General features: G+C 42.2%; 1 protein-coding gene and 1 pseudogene across 3 annotated transcripts in view; one reads left to right on the forward strand and one right to left on the reverse strand.

The window, feature by feature from the left end:
- The window catches only part of LOC113421446 (5'-AMP-activated protein kinase subunit beta-2), a 92,628-nt gene that overhangs the window by 69,703 nt on the left and 5,952 nt on the right, over positions 1-16,973 (forward strand). For 2 of the 3 annotated variants that reach the window (XM_026681829.2, XM_087962518.1), the window contains 5 exons: positions 4,303-4,465; positions 4,691-4,857; positions 9,779-9,872; positions 12,847-12,967; positions 13,050-13,183. In XM_026681829.2, coding sequence (XP_026537614.1) covers positions 4,310-4,465; positions 4,691-4,857; positions 9,779-9,872; positions 12,847-12,967; positions 13,050-13,183 — 672 coding nt within the window. In that variant the 5' untranslated portion in view covers positions 4,303-4,309. Of the gene's footprint in view, positions 1-124; positions 369-4,302; positions 4,466-4,690; positions 4,858-9,778; positions 9,873-12,846; positions 12,968-13,049; positions 13,184-16,973 lie in introns of those variants that run through there. The other variant, XM_087962520.1, reaches the window with a different exon arrangement.
- On the reverse strand, positions 14,143-16,442 carry LOC148131350 (E3 SUMO-protein ligase KIAA1586 pseudogene; annotated as a pseudogene).

Raw genomic sequence — 16,973 nt, forward strand, 5'->3', positions numbered from 1 at the left:
ATAGATAGATATATATATATATATATATATTTGTTTTGGGGTTTTTTTGTTTTTTTTTTGGAATATATATATTTTTATTTTATTTTATTTTTTATTTTTATTTTTTTATAACAGAACTATATAAGTTGAACTGGTATAACTTGGATCTTGGCCCAAAGGAAGAGGGCAACAGTGGAAGGTGGATAGCAAGAATTAGAAGGAGAAAAGCTGATTAATGATTAATGATTATCCAATTATCCAATTAGCCGAATGAACGCCTGAGGCCAGAAGGGATAAGGCCTCCAGGCGAAAACTGGAGGGGGGTGCTGCTGTACTTCGCCCCGAGTGAGGCTGCGGGAAGGGCCAACAATATAAAAGACCAAAGCCAGGTATTAACAGTTATTCGATATTATAAACAGTGCTCTTGACCTGCTGATGGGGCCTGTTGAGGGCTAGATCGACCGCAGCAGAAACAGCGAGAAACAAGATGGCGCCCGACCACGAGGCAGCGCCCAAAATGGTGGCCGTGAGCTGAGCAAGTGTCGGGACGGAATTATGCTCCTCCGGTGAGCTCAGCGTGCCGAGGGGGGCCGCGCAGGAGAGATTTGGCTCTTCCTGAGCGATCGGCGTTCGTGGGGGGGGGGAAACCAGCGGCACTTTAAAGCGCAAGAGATCGAGCCGCTAACGAAGGCGGCGTGGAAAGCGGCAGGAGAACAATTAGATCAAGGATGGGGGGGTTAGCGCAAAGGCGCTGCAAGCCCGCCCGCTTTTTTCCCCCTAGGGGCAAGAGAAAACGCTCCCCTGGGTTACCACCAAATGCGCAGGGGCTAAAAGAAAGATAATTCAAACCTTATCTTGAGAAAGAAATAGGAAATCCTGAGTCGGCCAAGGAGCTTGCTCTAACAACAGCCTGTCTCTCACGAGGCTGAGTAAAAACTGGGGAATGCTACGTGGAGTCACGTGGAGGAGGAGGAGCATTCCTCAATTCAAGCTCAGCCTGTGAGAGAGGAGTCTGAAGCACCTCCCACTCTGGATGCTCCGAGCGGCTCTATGGAGAAGAAAATGTCCAGTTAGTCCACCAGGTACTCAAAATATTCCTTGCAGCAAACCTCTATGCAAAGCTGTCAAAGTGTGAGTTTCACAACATCCACCTAGATTACCTAGGGTATTGAGTATCAAGTGAGAGGATAGAAATGGCAACCCCCTTAGACCCACCAACAGCTGCAGAGCTTTCAAGTTTGCAAACTTCTACTTGAAATTCATCCCCTCATTCAACAAAATAGCCCTGCCGATCACTGAGCTACTGAAAACTGGAAAAAGGGGACCAAAGCTGTGACCCAGTCAGCCACTGGAATGGACTATGGAATGCCAGAGGGCATTTGAGATGCTCAGGTGGCTGTTCGCAAAGGAACCAGTCCTTAAGCATCCGAACCCCAAAGAACCGTTCGTCATCCAGGTGGATGGCAGTGATGTAGCCGTGGAGGCAGTGCTCCTCCAGAAAAGCCAGGAGGGGAAGCTACAATCCGGTGCATACACCTCCAGGAAGCTGACCTACCCTGAGAGACGATGAGCAGTTTGGGAAAAAGAGTTCACTGTCTGATGGGCCCTGATAACATGTCACTTTGTTGAGGGGAGTAAAGTGCCATTTGAAGTCTTGACTGGTCATAGGAATTTGGAGGCACTTAGGACCCCTCAGAAACTTTCTCCCAAACAAGTCAGATGGGTGCAGTATTTTAACCACTTTGACTTCTCCCTAAAGTACATTTGGAGCGGGGATTTTCCTAGCCAACACTTTGTCCTGACAGCATCAATACAAGAGCAACCGAGAGAGAAAGTGATCAACACCATCATTCCCCTCACACAAAAGGCAGCACAAGATGACGAGATGACAGTTTCAGAGAAGGTCAGGGAAGCCGGGGCGGGGGGGAGTTTACACAGAAACTTAAAGGTCTGATCCTTAGGCTGAGGGACAACAGTCAGCTCCTAACCCTCAGAGATTAAATGGCAGGAAAGGGGTCCAAATTATACATCCCCAGTACCCTCTAGATTCAAGTGCTTCAAAAGAATCACAATGCTAAACAAGCCAGCCACTTTGGGTTCCTAAAGTCATGGCATTTCACCAGGAGACAGTTCTGATGGCTGGGGATGAAAAAGGACATTGAAAGCTAATGAAAAGCTGTGCCACTTGTGCAGCCATGAAGAAATGGCCTGGGAAGCCTCCTGGACTGTTGCAACAAGTGGCTGAGCCATCCAAACCCTGGGAGGAGATCACAATGGACTTCATAGTATTACTGGAGATGGGGGAAACAGCGAGGACAGTAATTGACCTTTTTTCCAAACAGGCTCATTTTGTATCCTGCTCCGAACTTCCATCAGTGCAGAAACTAGCCAAACTGTTCCTGAATCATACCTGCTGACTACATGGAATTCTAAGGAGAATCATATCCAACCCGGGGGGGGAGGGACTCCAATTTATGGCCAAATTTTGGAGGGAGTTTGTGAGGCTAATTAGGTCCTCCCAGGGGCTTAGCTCAACTTTTCATCTGAGTACAAATGGGGCAGCAGAACGAGCTAATGCAATGATAGAGCAGTATTGAAGTGCTACATTTAATTATCAACAAACAAATTGGGCAGACCTATTGCCTTTTGCGAAGTGGCCTATAATAATGCCGTACATAGCAGTACAGTTCTTACTCCCTTTAAGGTAGCTATGGGAGTAGAGTTTGTTCTCATGCCAGAACTTCCCCAGGAATTCCCCTCCTCAGTGAGCTTAACAGAATGGGTGGACTCACTACAGAACACTTGGGGAAATGTGAAGTGAGTCCTAGCTAAAGCCAGTGAAACACAAAAGCAACAGGCTTAAAAGAAGGTTCCCCCCAGAGGCTGTTCCACATCAGAGAGAAAGTTTATCTCTCTACCAAATATTTAAAATTTAAAGCTGCCAAGAAAGAAACTGGGTCCTAAATTTATAGGATCTTTCCTCATCATACAAATAACCTGGTCACAGCTTCCCTGCCTGTTAGGTAAAGTGCATTTGGTTTTCCACAGTAGTTTATTGAAGCCAGTAACAAAATCAGCATCCAGCCAGTCGAGCTGCTTGCCTGATTGTAGTGGAAGGGGAAACCCATTATGAGGTGAAAAGAATTTTAGACTCTATAATCCATAAGGGAAGACTCCAATACCTAGCACAATGGAAAGGTTATCCTTTGTCAGAAGCTACCTGGGTGAAAAGTAAGGACATGAAGGCAGAGAGATTGGTTAGGAAATTCCATGAAAAGAATCCCCAGAAGCCAAATGAACTGCTTGGGGAGGGGAGAGGTGAATAGAGCAAGATTAAACTGTGTCAATACCTTCCAGGTTTCCTCACACACAAAGGGGAGCCAACTGTTAACTCCGAACTGAACCTGACAGAAGCCATTTTCCTGATTCAACGTTGCCACACAGCATGGAAGTGGGGAAGGAGACTGAAATGTGTTTCTAGATTCAACATAGATCTTTCTTGGGAAAATAAAGGTCATCTCCTGGGCGATGGAGGAAGGATGAGTTGAATATACAAGAAGCCCACCAATTAACCTAATTGGCCAACGTGATTAATGATACTGGGAAAAGGGGTCATTACTGGTTTTAACTATACTGCAACCACAGGGAAAGTTAGAGTTGGCTTTCCTTTGAAGTATGCCGATATGATTTACCCAATAAAGAAGTTCTTTGAGGAAGTGCTTGACCTCAGAGTTCTTATTTATTTGGGTTCGTTAGTTGGAACCTTTACAATAGGTTGAACAGCAGGACAACCAATATAATCAAGAAACTATGTCTTATGAAGAGAGAAGGAAGAAACTAGAGATGAGATGAGTGATGATGGGTATGATAGGGTTCTTCAAATATCTTGAATGAATTGGAAGAATGGACTTCCAACCTATGTTAGAAAAATTTCTCAATGGTAAGACCAGTTTGTCAGTAGAACCAGTTATCCTGGGAGATAGTGGACTTCTCTTCATATAGTGTCTTAAAGGAGAATCTAGACATCTTTCTGGAATATTTTAATTTGGATACTTGGAGCAAACAGGGATACTTAATAGTCAGCTTCCTGTTCAGTGACTTTAATATTGTTATGAATGTTTCAATTCTGCTATTGATTTTGGAAGTCTGTTGATTGCTGCATTTCTTTCGCATTCTTTCTCATGGCTGAAGTAGCTTATTGTCTACCCACCACCTGTAAGAAAATGCAGCACTCCTCTCTAGCTTCTTTGGAAATAGAGGACTACATTATGTCTGTGAAATTGTTATTGGCCCTAATTCTTTTCTTTTGCTACCTTCTTGCAGTGGAGCCATGGGGAACACTACAAGTGAAAGGATGTCAGGTGAGCGCCACAGTTCCAAGATTCACCGCTCAGAGGGAGCCGTCCACCATGCCAAAGATCATTCACACAAGATCATGGTTGGCAGCACTGATGACCCCAACATCTTCAGCACCCATGAATCTAAGGTACAGTATTTGGATGATGCTTTTTTACGATTTTTTAAACATTAATTTATGACATAATTGGCCATTTTATGGCCCTTAAGTAATTCTATCGATTTCTCTCCTTTATAATGCTTAAAATAAATTGGAAAGGTGCTCATTCATCATTTGATTATTCCTAAATCTAGGAAATAAGATTTCAATTTTCAGGAAGACTTGGACAAGATATAACTTTCCTTCTTTCTGCAGCTTCTTGGAGAAAAAGAGTTTGTATCGTGGCACCATGACTTGGATGAGTCAGTTAAACCATCCCAGCAGGCTCGTCCCACAGTCATCCGCTGGACAGATGGAGGCAAAGAAGTTTTCATCTCAGGCTCTTTCAACAATTGGAGCACTAAGATTCCTCTCATTAAGAGGTGAAACAGGGTGATGTGTGATTCTTTAAAAAAAACTTTGCTCAATATTATTTATGGAGGGGGAGCATTGACTCTTATTCTACACAGGGGAAGAAGCATTGGTTAAATATTTTAAGCCCAACTAAGGCTAAAATATGCTGTTTTCATGTAGAAATTCTGAAATGAATCAGATATCAGAAGTAGAGGATTCCTTAACATCTGTAAAATAACATTTATTTTAATGATAGCAGATCCAAGCCTTCTGGATCTGAATGAAAACATGTCTATATAAAAAAAATGCTTAAATCACTTTGTATACTGTTAACTCATTGTCAGTTCCAAGAATCTTACAGGAACCAGACTGGGCTAGTTTATAAAGCAGCAAATAATGAACATTAATTATATATCAATCTCTTTTCTAAAAAAAATACTGAAATAAAGTTTTAATCAGTGGTGGGATTCAAATAATTTAACAACTGGTTCTCTGCCCTAATGACCAGCTGGGTAGGCATGACTGGGTGGTCATGTGACTGGGTGGGCATCGCCAGCTCGACATCTGTCACATCAAGGGGCTCTTCTCCTCGCCTGGCCTCTCGTGATCGTGGAGATGCTGCAACAGTTGTGTGCAAAAAACGGTCTTAAGTCACTTTTTTCAGTGCCATTGTAACTTTAAATGGTCATTAAATGAACTGTTGTAAATCAAGGATTACTTGTACAAAAATACAAAAAGGTTCTTTGCTTGCAAAAAGCTGCCCTAAATAACAATCATTAGATTAAAAATACCTGCAAGCTGGAGTAACAAATCAGGCAGGGTGCCAAAGCACCCTGAGGAATTAAAATAGGTAAAATGCAATGATAACTATCAGCAGCCAACTCTTGCTCATAAAGTAAAACCCTTTAGCAGAGAAGTCATTTAAGCTCTCCAGAAAGAACACACCCAGGAGAAGCAATCCTTAGATTCATTTGTACCACTTAAAGATGCCAGCTGGTCTCACTCACCTCACAAGTTATCCTAAGGAAATCATCCAGGTTTAAGGAAAGATCACATGCCACCCAGAAAGGCAGTAAAAAATCAGTGCCAAGCTTGCATCCTGCCCCTTGGAAGTACACCTCAAAAGGACAGTGCCAGGAACCACTAAAGCAGTGAAGGAAGACCCCCCTCCCCAGATAGAAAAAGAAACCATGAGGCAGGAAAAAAATTCAAACACAATACAAATAATTAAATCACAACAGTAGCTGTCGCTTGTTAAACCAATTAACAAAACAAATAGACACAGGAACTAGCCAGATTTCTCAATCCAGTTTCTTTTCAAGAACAGAGATTAACCTTTTTCCTTCCAAACAAAGCTGAATAGGGAAAATTATCCCATCAATAAACACAAGATTAAACGTCACCAAGCACAGAATTAAACGTCACCAAAAATCAGTTTTAGACCAAAACTCACATTTGAATGTCAATCTTTCTAGCTAGCCAAGAAACCTTACTGAATGTCACTCATCTTGGTTCCTTGTCATTAAAAGCTCCTTTCCGGCAGCTCTGCTTCGTTATTCAATTATTTCTTCAAAGTGATGATCATTGCATCCTGGCTGGAAGTATTTCAAGGGGAATATTTCCTCCCAACAGCAGTGTAAAAAGCTTTCCCCTTTAAGAAAGTCAAGCCCCAGCAACGTATCACCAAAGGAAAAAAAAACCTCCAGAGCTTAGGCAATAGGAAGTCTAGGCGTACCGCCAAGAATGTAATAAGAGTTAATGGAGAGGCAGTTTCTGTAAGCAGGGAAATAAAGATTAGGCTAGAAACAACACCAGAATGTTTCCTTCCTGCCTTCCTTACAGGATTAGCCTTGTAAAGTGGGGAAAAACAAAAGGAGATTTCTTCCAACAACCAGTTCTCCAAACTGCTTAGAAAATTAACAATGTTCTAGCAAATAGGTAAGAACCAGTAGTACCCAGGGATGGGATTCTACTGGTTTGGACCGATTCAGGAGAACCAGATGTTTGGATAGTTCGCCGAACTGGTATTTCAACCAACCAGCTGGCCCCACCCACCCCTCCCAGGAGTCTCCACATGGCCCATTTTTGAAGGAAATAAGTGCAGGGTCTGCGCGGAGGCTCTGGGAGGAGGAAAAATGGGCTTTCTGGAAGTCTGGACGGCCCTGTTTCTGTCTTCAGGAGGGCCTCCTGAACCCAGGGGAGGCCGTTTTTGCCCTCTCAGAGGCCCAGGAGAGGCCTCCAGACCCTTGGGAGGGCAAAAGACGTCCGTCTCAGAAAAACTGGAAGTCGTGAAACGGGCCTATTTCCAGCTTCAATTGGGCCTCCAGAGCCTGGGGAAGGCCATTTTCGCTCTCCCAGAGGCCCAGGAGAGGCTTCTGGAAAAACCTGGGAGAGTGAAAATGGCCTCCCCTGGGCTCTGGAGGCCCATTGGAAGCTGGAAACAGGAAGTTCCAGTAGGCCACACCCACCATGGCCCAGCAACCGGGTAGTGAACCAGTTGCTGGTTTTTGAATCCCACCCTTGGTTTTTGAATCCCACCCCTGGTTTTAATCTATTTCATCTTAACTTCAGATCAGGTCAGGATAAGAGTATTTTTGTTGAGAATAAGTGGAAAATAGATAGTTTTCTGTTGGCTTACAGGCAGATGTGGTATTCAGCAGGTTCTGACCAGTTCTGGAGAACCAGTAGCGGAAATTTTGAGTAGTTCAGAGAATCGACAAATACCACCTCTGACTGGGCCCGCCCCCATCTATTAACTGCCTCCCAAGTCCCAGCTGATCGGCTGAGTCTTCTTTTGTTGCCCTGCACAGGAGAAAGGAGCTGGAAAGCAGGTTAGTGGGATAGGGAGGGTATAAGATTTTGCAGTAAACTTCCCAGGAGTGGGGAGGGTATGGGGATTTTGCAGTAACCTTCCCCAAGGAGTGGGGAGGGAATGGAGATTTTACAGTATCCTTCCCCTGGAGTGGGGTGAGAATGGAGCTTTTGCAGTATCCTTCCCCTAGAGTGGGGTGGGAATGGAGATTTTACAGTATCCTTCCCCTGGAGTGGGATCGGAATGGAGATTTTACAGTATCCTTCCCCTGCCATGCCCACCAAGTCACACCACACCCACCAAGCCACACCCACAGAACTGGTAGTAAAAAAATTTGAATCCTACCACTGTTTACAGGATAGTACTAGGTTCCATGAAGTCAAATACAACTTATATTATCCACCACAAAGGAACTCAGTGTCTTTCACTCTGACTTGTCGATTTCATTTTATTTCATTTCATTTATTATACTTTTATGCTGCCCATTTCCCTATAAGGCATGACTGCTGCTTACAATACAGCAGTACATAAATAGACCAGTACATAGCAGTACTTGTAAGCTCCAGCTTAATTTTCTGGCTCTAAAACTAATGATATGTGAAAAGTGTGGAACGTTTTGTCTGATTTTGTCTCAATAGACCAACTGTAGTTTTTTTCATTCTCTCCCCCTTTCAAACATCTTAGTGTCCCTGATAGCAAATCCTTACAGCCAGAAAACAGGTGTCTTCCCAGATTCTCACTGGCTGAAGGTTGACTCAGCCTTCCATCCTTCCAAGATTGGTAAAATGGGGATTCAGATTGTTGGGGGCAATATGCTGAGTCTGTAAACCGCTTAGAGAGGGCTGTAAAGCACTGAAGTGCTATATAAGTCTAAGTGCTATTGCTATTGCCATTCCACAAGCAAAAGAATATTCACCAGATTCTTTCTAAAAAATGAAATGCCTCTATAGATTGGCACTTTGACAGCATTCTAGATTCAGAATTAAATAGAGAATGCAGTATAACAGTGATAGATGTTGCAGTGATTTAGTCTGCTCTTTCAAACTTCACTAAATGAGGGGGAAATTATCTTCAAATCCAGAAACAATTTGAAATTTAGCAAATGAAATGTCTCTCTGAATATTTCAACATCCAAATCAGTACTTTTTACCTTATTGCACTTGTGCCATTGTGTGCTTCAGTTTGAAGTTGACACAGTGGAGTACCCAATCAAGAAAAACATGGACACCAAGTTTCAAATTATTTTCTACAGTGTTATCATTTTTACTAAGCAGTAACATTTGAAACTTTCTTATGTGACTCCTTTTCTTTTTAAAAAGATGCTGCTTTATGAAGAAATAAAAAATACGGCATGACTTATAGAAGGAGAAACTGATGAACATCATCTATTGTCCAGAAGAATCCCATTTTTGAAATGTTGACAGAGTGACAGTCTAGTTTTAAAAGTCAAGTCTGAAGTGTAAAGGTTTAGCAATTAAGGATGAATGCTGGTTTTCTGAAAATCTGCTCTCTCCTGCTCCCAAATCCATCAAACTCTCTATTTGATACTATTTGAGAAAGAGGTACAAGTATGGGAAGCGGCTTAAAATGAGGCAAAAAGTTTTGTGATGGATATGTTAGTCCTCCCATTTAGATTAAGACTGTCTGGACATACTTCCTTCTGGTTGAAGATGTTCAGATGGTTAAGATGCACTCCTCGGCCATCTGGGAGATTTCTAGGTCAATGCTGATAGGCCATTGGCTAAACAGATTAGAGCATCCCCAAGTGAGGGACACCTTTCAGTCTCATCTACACCTCCTTTATCCAGAATGGCCAGACTGACTTTGACCTGTTCATGTCTCATTCTAAAGAGATTGATTACTTTTTCTCTTTAACGATTATTTCTTGAGCAGTCCTGTTAAATCAGCTCCATAGGATTAGAAGAAATCTTGGAGGTCATCTAATTGAACTGCCTGCCCATTGCAGTAATCCTCATTCCATCTTGGAAAAAATGCCACCCAAACCTTTCTTGAAAGCACCTATAACTTAAAGAGGCGGGTGCTTCGCTGCATAATTGTCCTCACAGTTCACATATATATACATATATATATATATATATATGCTGTGTTTCTCATTGTGGATCGCTATCTTCTTTCAGCAATAATGACTTTGTTGCTATTCTGGATCTTCCTGAAGGTGAACACCAGTACAAGTTTTTTGTGGATGGCCAGTGGGTTCATGATCCCTCTGAGGTAATTCTGTTTTCTTCTATTTGTCTTCACCCTGATGATTGAGATGCCCTGCAGAGCATGAGTATGGATGAAGTAAGGCTTGGAACCTCACAGGCATCCTGCCATCAAAGGCTGAAGCAGGGAGAGGATGGAAAGGCAATAAAGCTGTGTGTGTACATGATGGGAAATAGAGAGGAGGAATGACAGATGATAAATACGAGAGCAGCCCAGATCCAGTTTTGTATCAGCATCCCAAGGCCAGGCACCCTGAGAAAATCTAGAGATTACTCCAAACATGTTAGCATTCTCAAAACATATTGGCTGGAAACAGACTGGTTGTGAGGAATGGTATGGGCTGCGGGCAAACCTTTCTGTATTTTGTGAGCATGGGAAAATTCAGAGCTAGTCTCATTTTACTGCAGCTAACACCTTAAAGTAAAAGAGCACTTTGTTTTAACCAAATGGAGTCAAGTGTCTTTCTTTCCTAAGGGATCAGATTGGGGCAATCTAACATTAACCTAGCTCTGCAGTTGTGGTCAACCCAGAGTGGAAAACACTTCAACCATGAGGATCGTGCAAATGAAGTCAGCTCAAGGAAGTGACCAGGAAGCCTCTCAAAAACCCCTCCTGGAGGGCTGGATTTATCCAAGTGGCTGGGAGAGGACAACTCACCCAGATCCTTTCCTTGGTGGGTCGGAAAAAAGAAAGAGTGGGAAGAGTAACCGATGGGAGTGACATTCACCTGTGAGGGCCATGGCAGAAGATAGAAAAGCAAAAGGTGCAGGCAGTGCTAAAGTGGGCTCCTTCCCACACCCAGAAGCAACTACAAAGCTTCCTGGGATTTGCAAACTTTTACTGCCAGTTCATTCCCTTGTTTGCCCAGATAATCTTCTAAAGACAAAAGGGGAGGGAAAATCCAAGCCCAGCCAACCACAAAAATGGACTATGGAGTGCCTGGCTGCATTTGAAAAGCTTAAGCACCTATTTGCAGTGGAGCTAGTGCTGAAACACCCAGAGCTTTGTCATTCAGGCTGATGCCCATGATGTCACAGTGGGTGCAGTGCTTCTGCAGGAAAATGAGCAAGGGGTCCTACAGCCATGAACCTACACTTCTTAAAACCTAATTGAGATGTAGCGGAGATGGGCAGTTTGGGACAAGGAAGCCTATGCAGTATAGGCATTCTCTCAGGCATTCTGTCATTAAAGGCTGGAAGGGGGAGAATGGAAGGGCAATAAAACTGTGTATGTACATGATGGGAAATAGAGAGGGGGGAATGGTAGGTGATAAAGACAGAGCAGCCTGGATCCAGTTTGTACTAGCATCACGAGGTCTGGCATCCTGAGAAAATTTGTGGATTACCTGCATTAGCATTCTCAAAGCATTTTGGTAAGTTCCGATTAGCTGGAAACATAGTGGTCATGGGGGGAGGGATGGGTTGCAGCCAAACCTTTCTGTATCTAGTGAGTGCAAGAAAATTCAGAGCTAGCCTGAGTTTACTGCAGCCAACACCAAAAAGAACCCTCTGCTTTAACAAATTTAGAGACGGTCTTTCTTTTCTAAGGGATCAGATTGGGGCAGGTCTGACAGTAACAAAGGTTGATTTGTTGCTGCTGTTTGCAGATCTAAATAAGCCAGCATTCCAGGCTGCAAATGGCCTTCGGGAACCAAGGAAACACTCTTGAGAGAATTGAATTCCCAAAAGTAAAACTTTTTTGAATACACCATGCTGGTACTGAAGAAACAAAACCAGTTCTGGTTTCCTGCGAAAATGCTTGCCCAGTTAAACAACACTTCTCCTTCTCCCCATCCCTGGTTGATCACATTGTCCAATTATGAGTTGGTCTTTTGTTATGAGAATGGTCCATCTCTTTCTGCTGGGTCCAAGTTCTCATGATCTCTGCATACATTCTCCACATGCCATCTCCCTCCCCTAGTTCATTGGCAGGTTGAAAAGCAAAGAAGCAAAGCAGTTCATAATAAGACTTATCCCAAAAATAAGCCCTAGCAAGTTTTTATGTGTATGCCTAATATAGGCTCTACACCCAAAATAAACCCTATTTAAGAGCTTGCACAGCCGATCAGTTACCCATTCCATCTGGTTGCTTGTGATGCCATGGCCATGAGGTGACGCAAGGTGGTGGTGGAGCTCTCATGCACCCCACACTGGCTTATCTCAAAGCCCCTGCAGCCAGGCCATCCATGCCCTGACACCACACTTCACAGCAGCAGCACTAGTAGTCAATGTGGCCACCAGCCCACTTCTGCTTCCTCACAGCTGCAACAGAGCAGGAGGCTGAATGGTGTGTTGGTGCTGCAGCCGCATGGTGAGGCAGGTGTTGGGGTGTGAATGGCCTGGCTGCAGGGGCCCTGAGGTAAGCCTGTGCAGGGCACATTGGGCAGCTCTCCCTGCCTCGCCTCATGACCACAGCACCAGCATGTCACTTGCCCTCCTGCTCTATTGCAGCCGCAAGCAAGCAGAAGAATTGGATTGGCAGTCACACAGGATCCTGCTGGACGGGGCTGCTAGTACCACTGCCATGAGGCAAGGCAGGAATGGCCTGGCTGCAAGGGCCCCTCGTGGTGACACTGGCACCACCATGCAACCTCCTGCCCTGCTGCAAGCAAGCAGAAGAGGTGGGCCTCCTGTATATGGAAAAAAATTAAGACCCCCCCCCCAAATAATTTTGTGCTTATTTTGGAGCCCAAAATAAAATAAGACAGTCTTATTTTCGGGGAAACATGGGTATGAAGAAAATGACAAAAGTTCCCAAAGTGAGTTCACAGGTAAAGCAGAATTTGAACTGAATTAAAACTGGTGGTATGCCCCCTTTTACTCTAGTCTGAAATGTAAATGATTGAGCATTATGGAGTTGGATCTAGAATGTGAACATGATCAGAACAGCCTTTATACAGTTCTTGTTTTGTGAGCAAAATCTCTGTGTTGAAGATATTTGAGTTTATATAAATTCTTAATTCTGTCTTCTATTTTTTTAGCCTGTAGTGACCAGTCAGATGGGAACAATAAACAATTTGCTTCATGTCAAAAAATCGGATTTTGAAGTGTTTGATGCTTTAAAAGTTGACTCCCTTGAAAGTTCAGAGACTTCCTATCGAGGTGACTTTTCTTCCATTTCTAGCATGAATATTAAAAATGATGAGCTGGTTACTTTAACTCAATACTGTTTAATTTTCTTTAGAACTTTCTGGTTCCCCTCCTGGAATTTATGGCCAAGATATGTATGTATATCGGCCTGAAGAGCGATTTAAATCTCCACCAATTCTTCCTCCACATCTTCTTCAAGTCATCCTTAACAAGGATACTAATATTTCCGTGAGTACCAGTTCCTAAATGCCTATCTCCACCAGCTCTACCAATTCAATGTGGGTGCTCCGGGTTACTTCAATTAAACATTGCCATCTATCAAGACCCTGGAAACGCACCTTCGCTGTCACAGTGCCTGCCCTCTGGAATCTTCCCCTTGTGACCTGGATGGCCTCCATCCTACTGGTCTTTCAAAGGGCCAGAAGATGTAGTTTATCTCCCAGGCCTATGACAAGGGTGAGTTAAGCCACCTTGAATTCTTTTTTTTTTCCATTCAAGTCTGGCTCTGTCATCTTACTATCTTTTATTTCCTACTTTTGTTTTTAATTGTAATTTTTTTAAAAAAATATTTTTACTTGTGAGTAGGCAGGTGTCATTGGGAATCAAGAGAAATACAAATTTAATCATAAGAATAAAATTATAATAATCATGTTTCCCCAGGGTGGGATTCAAATTTCTTAACAACCGGATCTGTGGGCGTGGCCTAATTTGTGGGTGTGGCTTGGTGGTCATGTAACTGGGGTGGGCATGGCCAGGTGGCCATGTGACTGGCAAACCAAATGTAAGTGGTCCTCGCTTAATGAACAGGTCCTCGCTTAATGGCCAGTTGCTTAGAAAGTGTTTTTTGCCAGTTTCCAAGGCTTGGGGAGTCCTGGAGAGGGCAGGGCGAGGCCCAGGCAGCTACAAGGAGCTACGGGGAGGGCAAGGCAATGCCCGGGCAGCTACGAGGAGGGCTGGGCGAGGTCTGGGGAGCTACGGGGAGGGCTGCAGAGGGCTGGGCGAGGCAAAGTCAACATCACTTCTTTGCCCTAATGACTCAGTATTAAAAAAAGATATACCAAAACAAAAGGTAGTTTATTATGTCATGCCTTTAATGCTTAAATAATAAAAAGGTACACAAAACTATATTGTTACATTTTAAAATATTAATCAAAAACTATTACATAACAAAACTTTACAAAAAGCAATAAAACTTATTTAAAGTACTGCCAAATTGTTTTTCTATTATCGTCCCGAGTTACAGTTTTCTTGTGTTTAACACGAGCATCATCAGCTGTGTGATGTGCCTGTAACCACTTCTTTATTATAGGAACAGGGTCCCATTCTTGCAGAGGTAATTAGAGTGATGGTCAGGAGGTTTGTAATATTGGAAACTGTAAGGCAACTTCTGCCCTCTGAACATATTATGTTCATCTGCGAGAAGCCCCTTTCTGCCTCTGCTGAACTGACTGCAATAGTTTTAATAATATCTCTAGCCTTTTTAATGCTGCATGGAATTGTATCTTTTAGTACATTTTCTATGAAATCATGATAATCATTAATATTGATTTCATAATTGAAAATTTCACCAAATGCAACCAATTGTTCTTCAGCTGCACTCCATGGAACCACCACTTCTTCAATGTTCCAATAATCTGGCTCCAAATAATTTAGAAATTTTAATTGATCAGTGTCTTTGAATTGGCAGCCTGTTTTTAAATGTTCGCAATCCATCAATCTTTTCCTCAAATTAGTTACAATGCTTTCTATAAGTTTTTCATGAGGAAGTCCCACAAATCGATTATTTTGTATAAAATTTATATTTTTAAAGGTTTCTGAAGTAATTAATTCATCAACCTTTTTTTCATATGCACCCTTTTCCTCTATAAGCATTTCAAATGATCTAATTGATCTTATCACAGGTTTTTCAGCCTTTATAATATCTATATTTCTCACTTGCAATGCATTAGAAAGAAGAGATATTTCAGTTAGCACATCAATCATCAAGGCCAAATCAGTGAGAAAATATGTGTTTTCAAGACAGGCAGCCATACCGGAGTATTTTTTATTTGAACAGAAAAACTGATGTAGCTCTGGATAAGCCCGCCACACAACTAGGGTTGATCTTAAACTACAGGCAGCCCATCTTGGTCCAAAAACTCTACCAATTTTTATAATTTCAATCTCAAGTTGTTTGGAAATTTTGTTAAGTTCAATTAGGTTCTTATTCGATTGATGGTAAATAGAATATATTTTATCAATAAAAATTTGAAAATGATTGATTTGCTTTATTTCCCTAATAGAATCATCTAAAACAAGTTGCAGGCGATGGTTTAAACAGTGCCATATTATAATATTTGGAAACTATTTGGCTATCTTAGTGCTTACCCCAGATTTTCTCCCAAGCATAACACTGGCTCCATCAGAGCAAAATCCAATTAAATGTTTCTCCAGATAGTTTTCATTAAACCCAACTTTATTCAAACTTTCTATAACCGAACAACATATCGTCTCTGTATCTGTAATTCTACTAGTTCAAGGAAAATTGTTGGTGAGAAAGCTGGATCCTTAACTTTTAATTACAGTATAAGAATTTGGAAGATATTGTTGAGGCTTCGTCAATTATCAAACAGATTTTGTGAGTTTTCTCAATAATTTTGCTAAATAAATGTTTCCTGATGTCTTTTACAATGAAATCTACTATTGCAACTGCAGTTTTACATGAATGCAACCCTGTTCCCAAATCGAAACCATTTTTCATTTGTAATTCAATCAAATCTTCTATATATGAAAATGTTCTGCACGTTTGTGCCAGACTATATGTCAGCTGGTGCTCCATTCAAAATCCAAGAAAGAAACAGACTCCATTAATTAGAGAAAATATATCTTTTACTGGAAATCAAGTGGTAGCATCAAAGGAATTCTGAATCTGAGGAAATGAGCGCGAAAATCACATATACAAAGTGATGCAACGGTCCCACCTACAATAGTTCAAACTGTCCATCCAATTAAAATTTATATGTGATGTCATGTGGCCATCTTCAGGTGGTGATGAGGCTTCTATCCGTTGACCTGGGCCTATTTTGATAAAGAGGTGCACTTGCACATAGCATAGGAAAGAAGCATAAACAAGAAACTTTCCCCCCCCCCAAAACTTATACAGTTTATTCTCTCAAACCTCCAGCTCGCTTCCCATAACTATTTCACCCCTCCCCCCCACCGTTACTTATGACAGCCAAAAGATGCAAAGCAAAGGAAAGAAATTTTGAAGGCTGACACTGTACACTGTAGTAAACACTCTACGTGTACTACCCAGATATTTCTCAGTCATCTTCTCCAGTCCTTTGCTTATGACATCCTGCTCACGTTGCTTCAACTTCTCTGTACAAATGTTGTGAGCCTTAGATGAGAAATGTTCCTTCAATTTCTTTCTGAAGGAAGCTTGTTGTATTTCTTTACTCTTTCCTTGATGGTTCAATTTGGTAATTCTTCCACTCCTTAGCTCCATGGACACTTTTTCTTTGGTCGAAATTTCAAATATTCTGCAATGCTTGCAACCTATTTTTTTCTGGGAAAAATTTTTCCCCTAAAATTATTGTACTGTTGCAGTGTCCAGCAGTCAGGAAGGTTCCTTTCAATGTCTGATTCAGTTCTTCCAGTACCTGATGATGTGCTGGCTCTTTCCTTTGGTCACGATGTGGATGATGTGCTGGCTCTTTCCTCTGGTTGCGGTGTGGATGATGTGCTGGCTCTTTCCCCTGGTTGAGATGTGGATGATATGCTGGCTCTTTCCTCTGGTTATGGTGTGGATGATGTGCTGGCACCACTATCCTCAGACTCCAATGGTTGCAGTTGTGACTTTTTGGGATCTCCTTTTGTTTTCTTGCCGAAGAAAGCAGACAAACTCATTTGCCTTTTGATTTTGGTAATATGCTGCAAAAAAAATTCAACAATGTAGGTTTGGACTCGATTGTTGTAAGTTGAGTGGTGAAGGCAGTGGCAAGTGAAGAAAGCAGGTGAGGAATGGAGATCAGTAATA

This window comes from Notechis scutatus, chromosome 3 (assembly GCF_049901735.1).
Source record: "Notechis scutatus isolate UNSWTSFEM ecotype Mainland chromosome 3, rNotScu1.2, whole genome shotgun sequence".
In the NCBI taxonomy this organism is placed as follows: Eukaryota; Metazoa; Chordata; class Lepidosauria; order Squamata; family Elapidae; genus Notechis; species Notechis scutatus.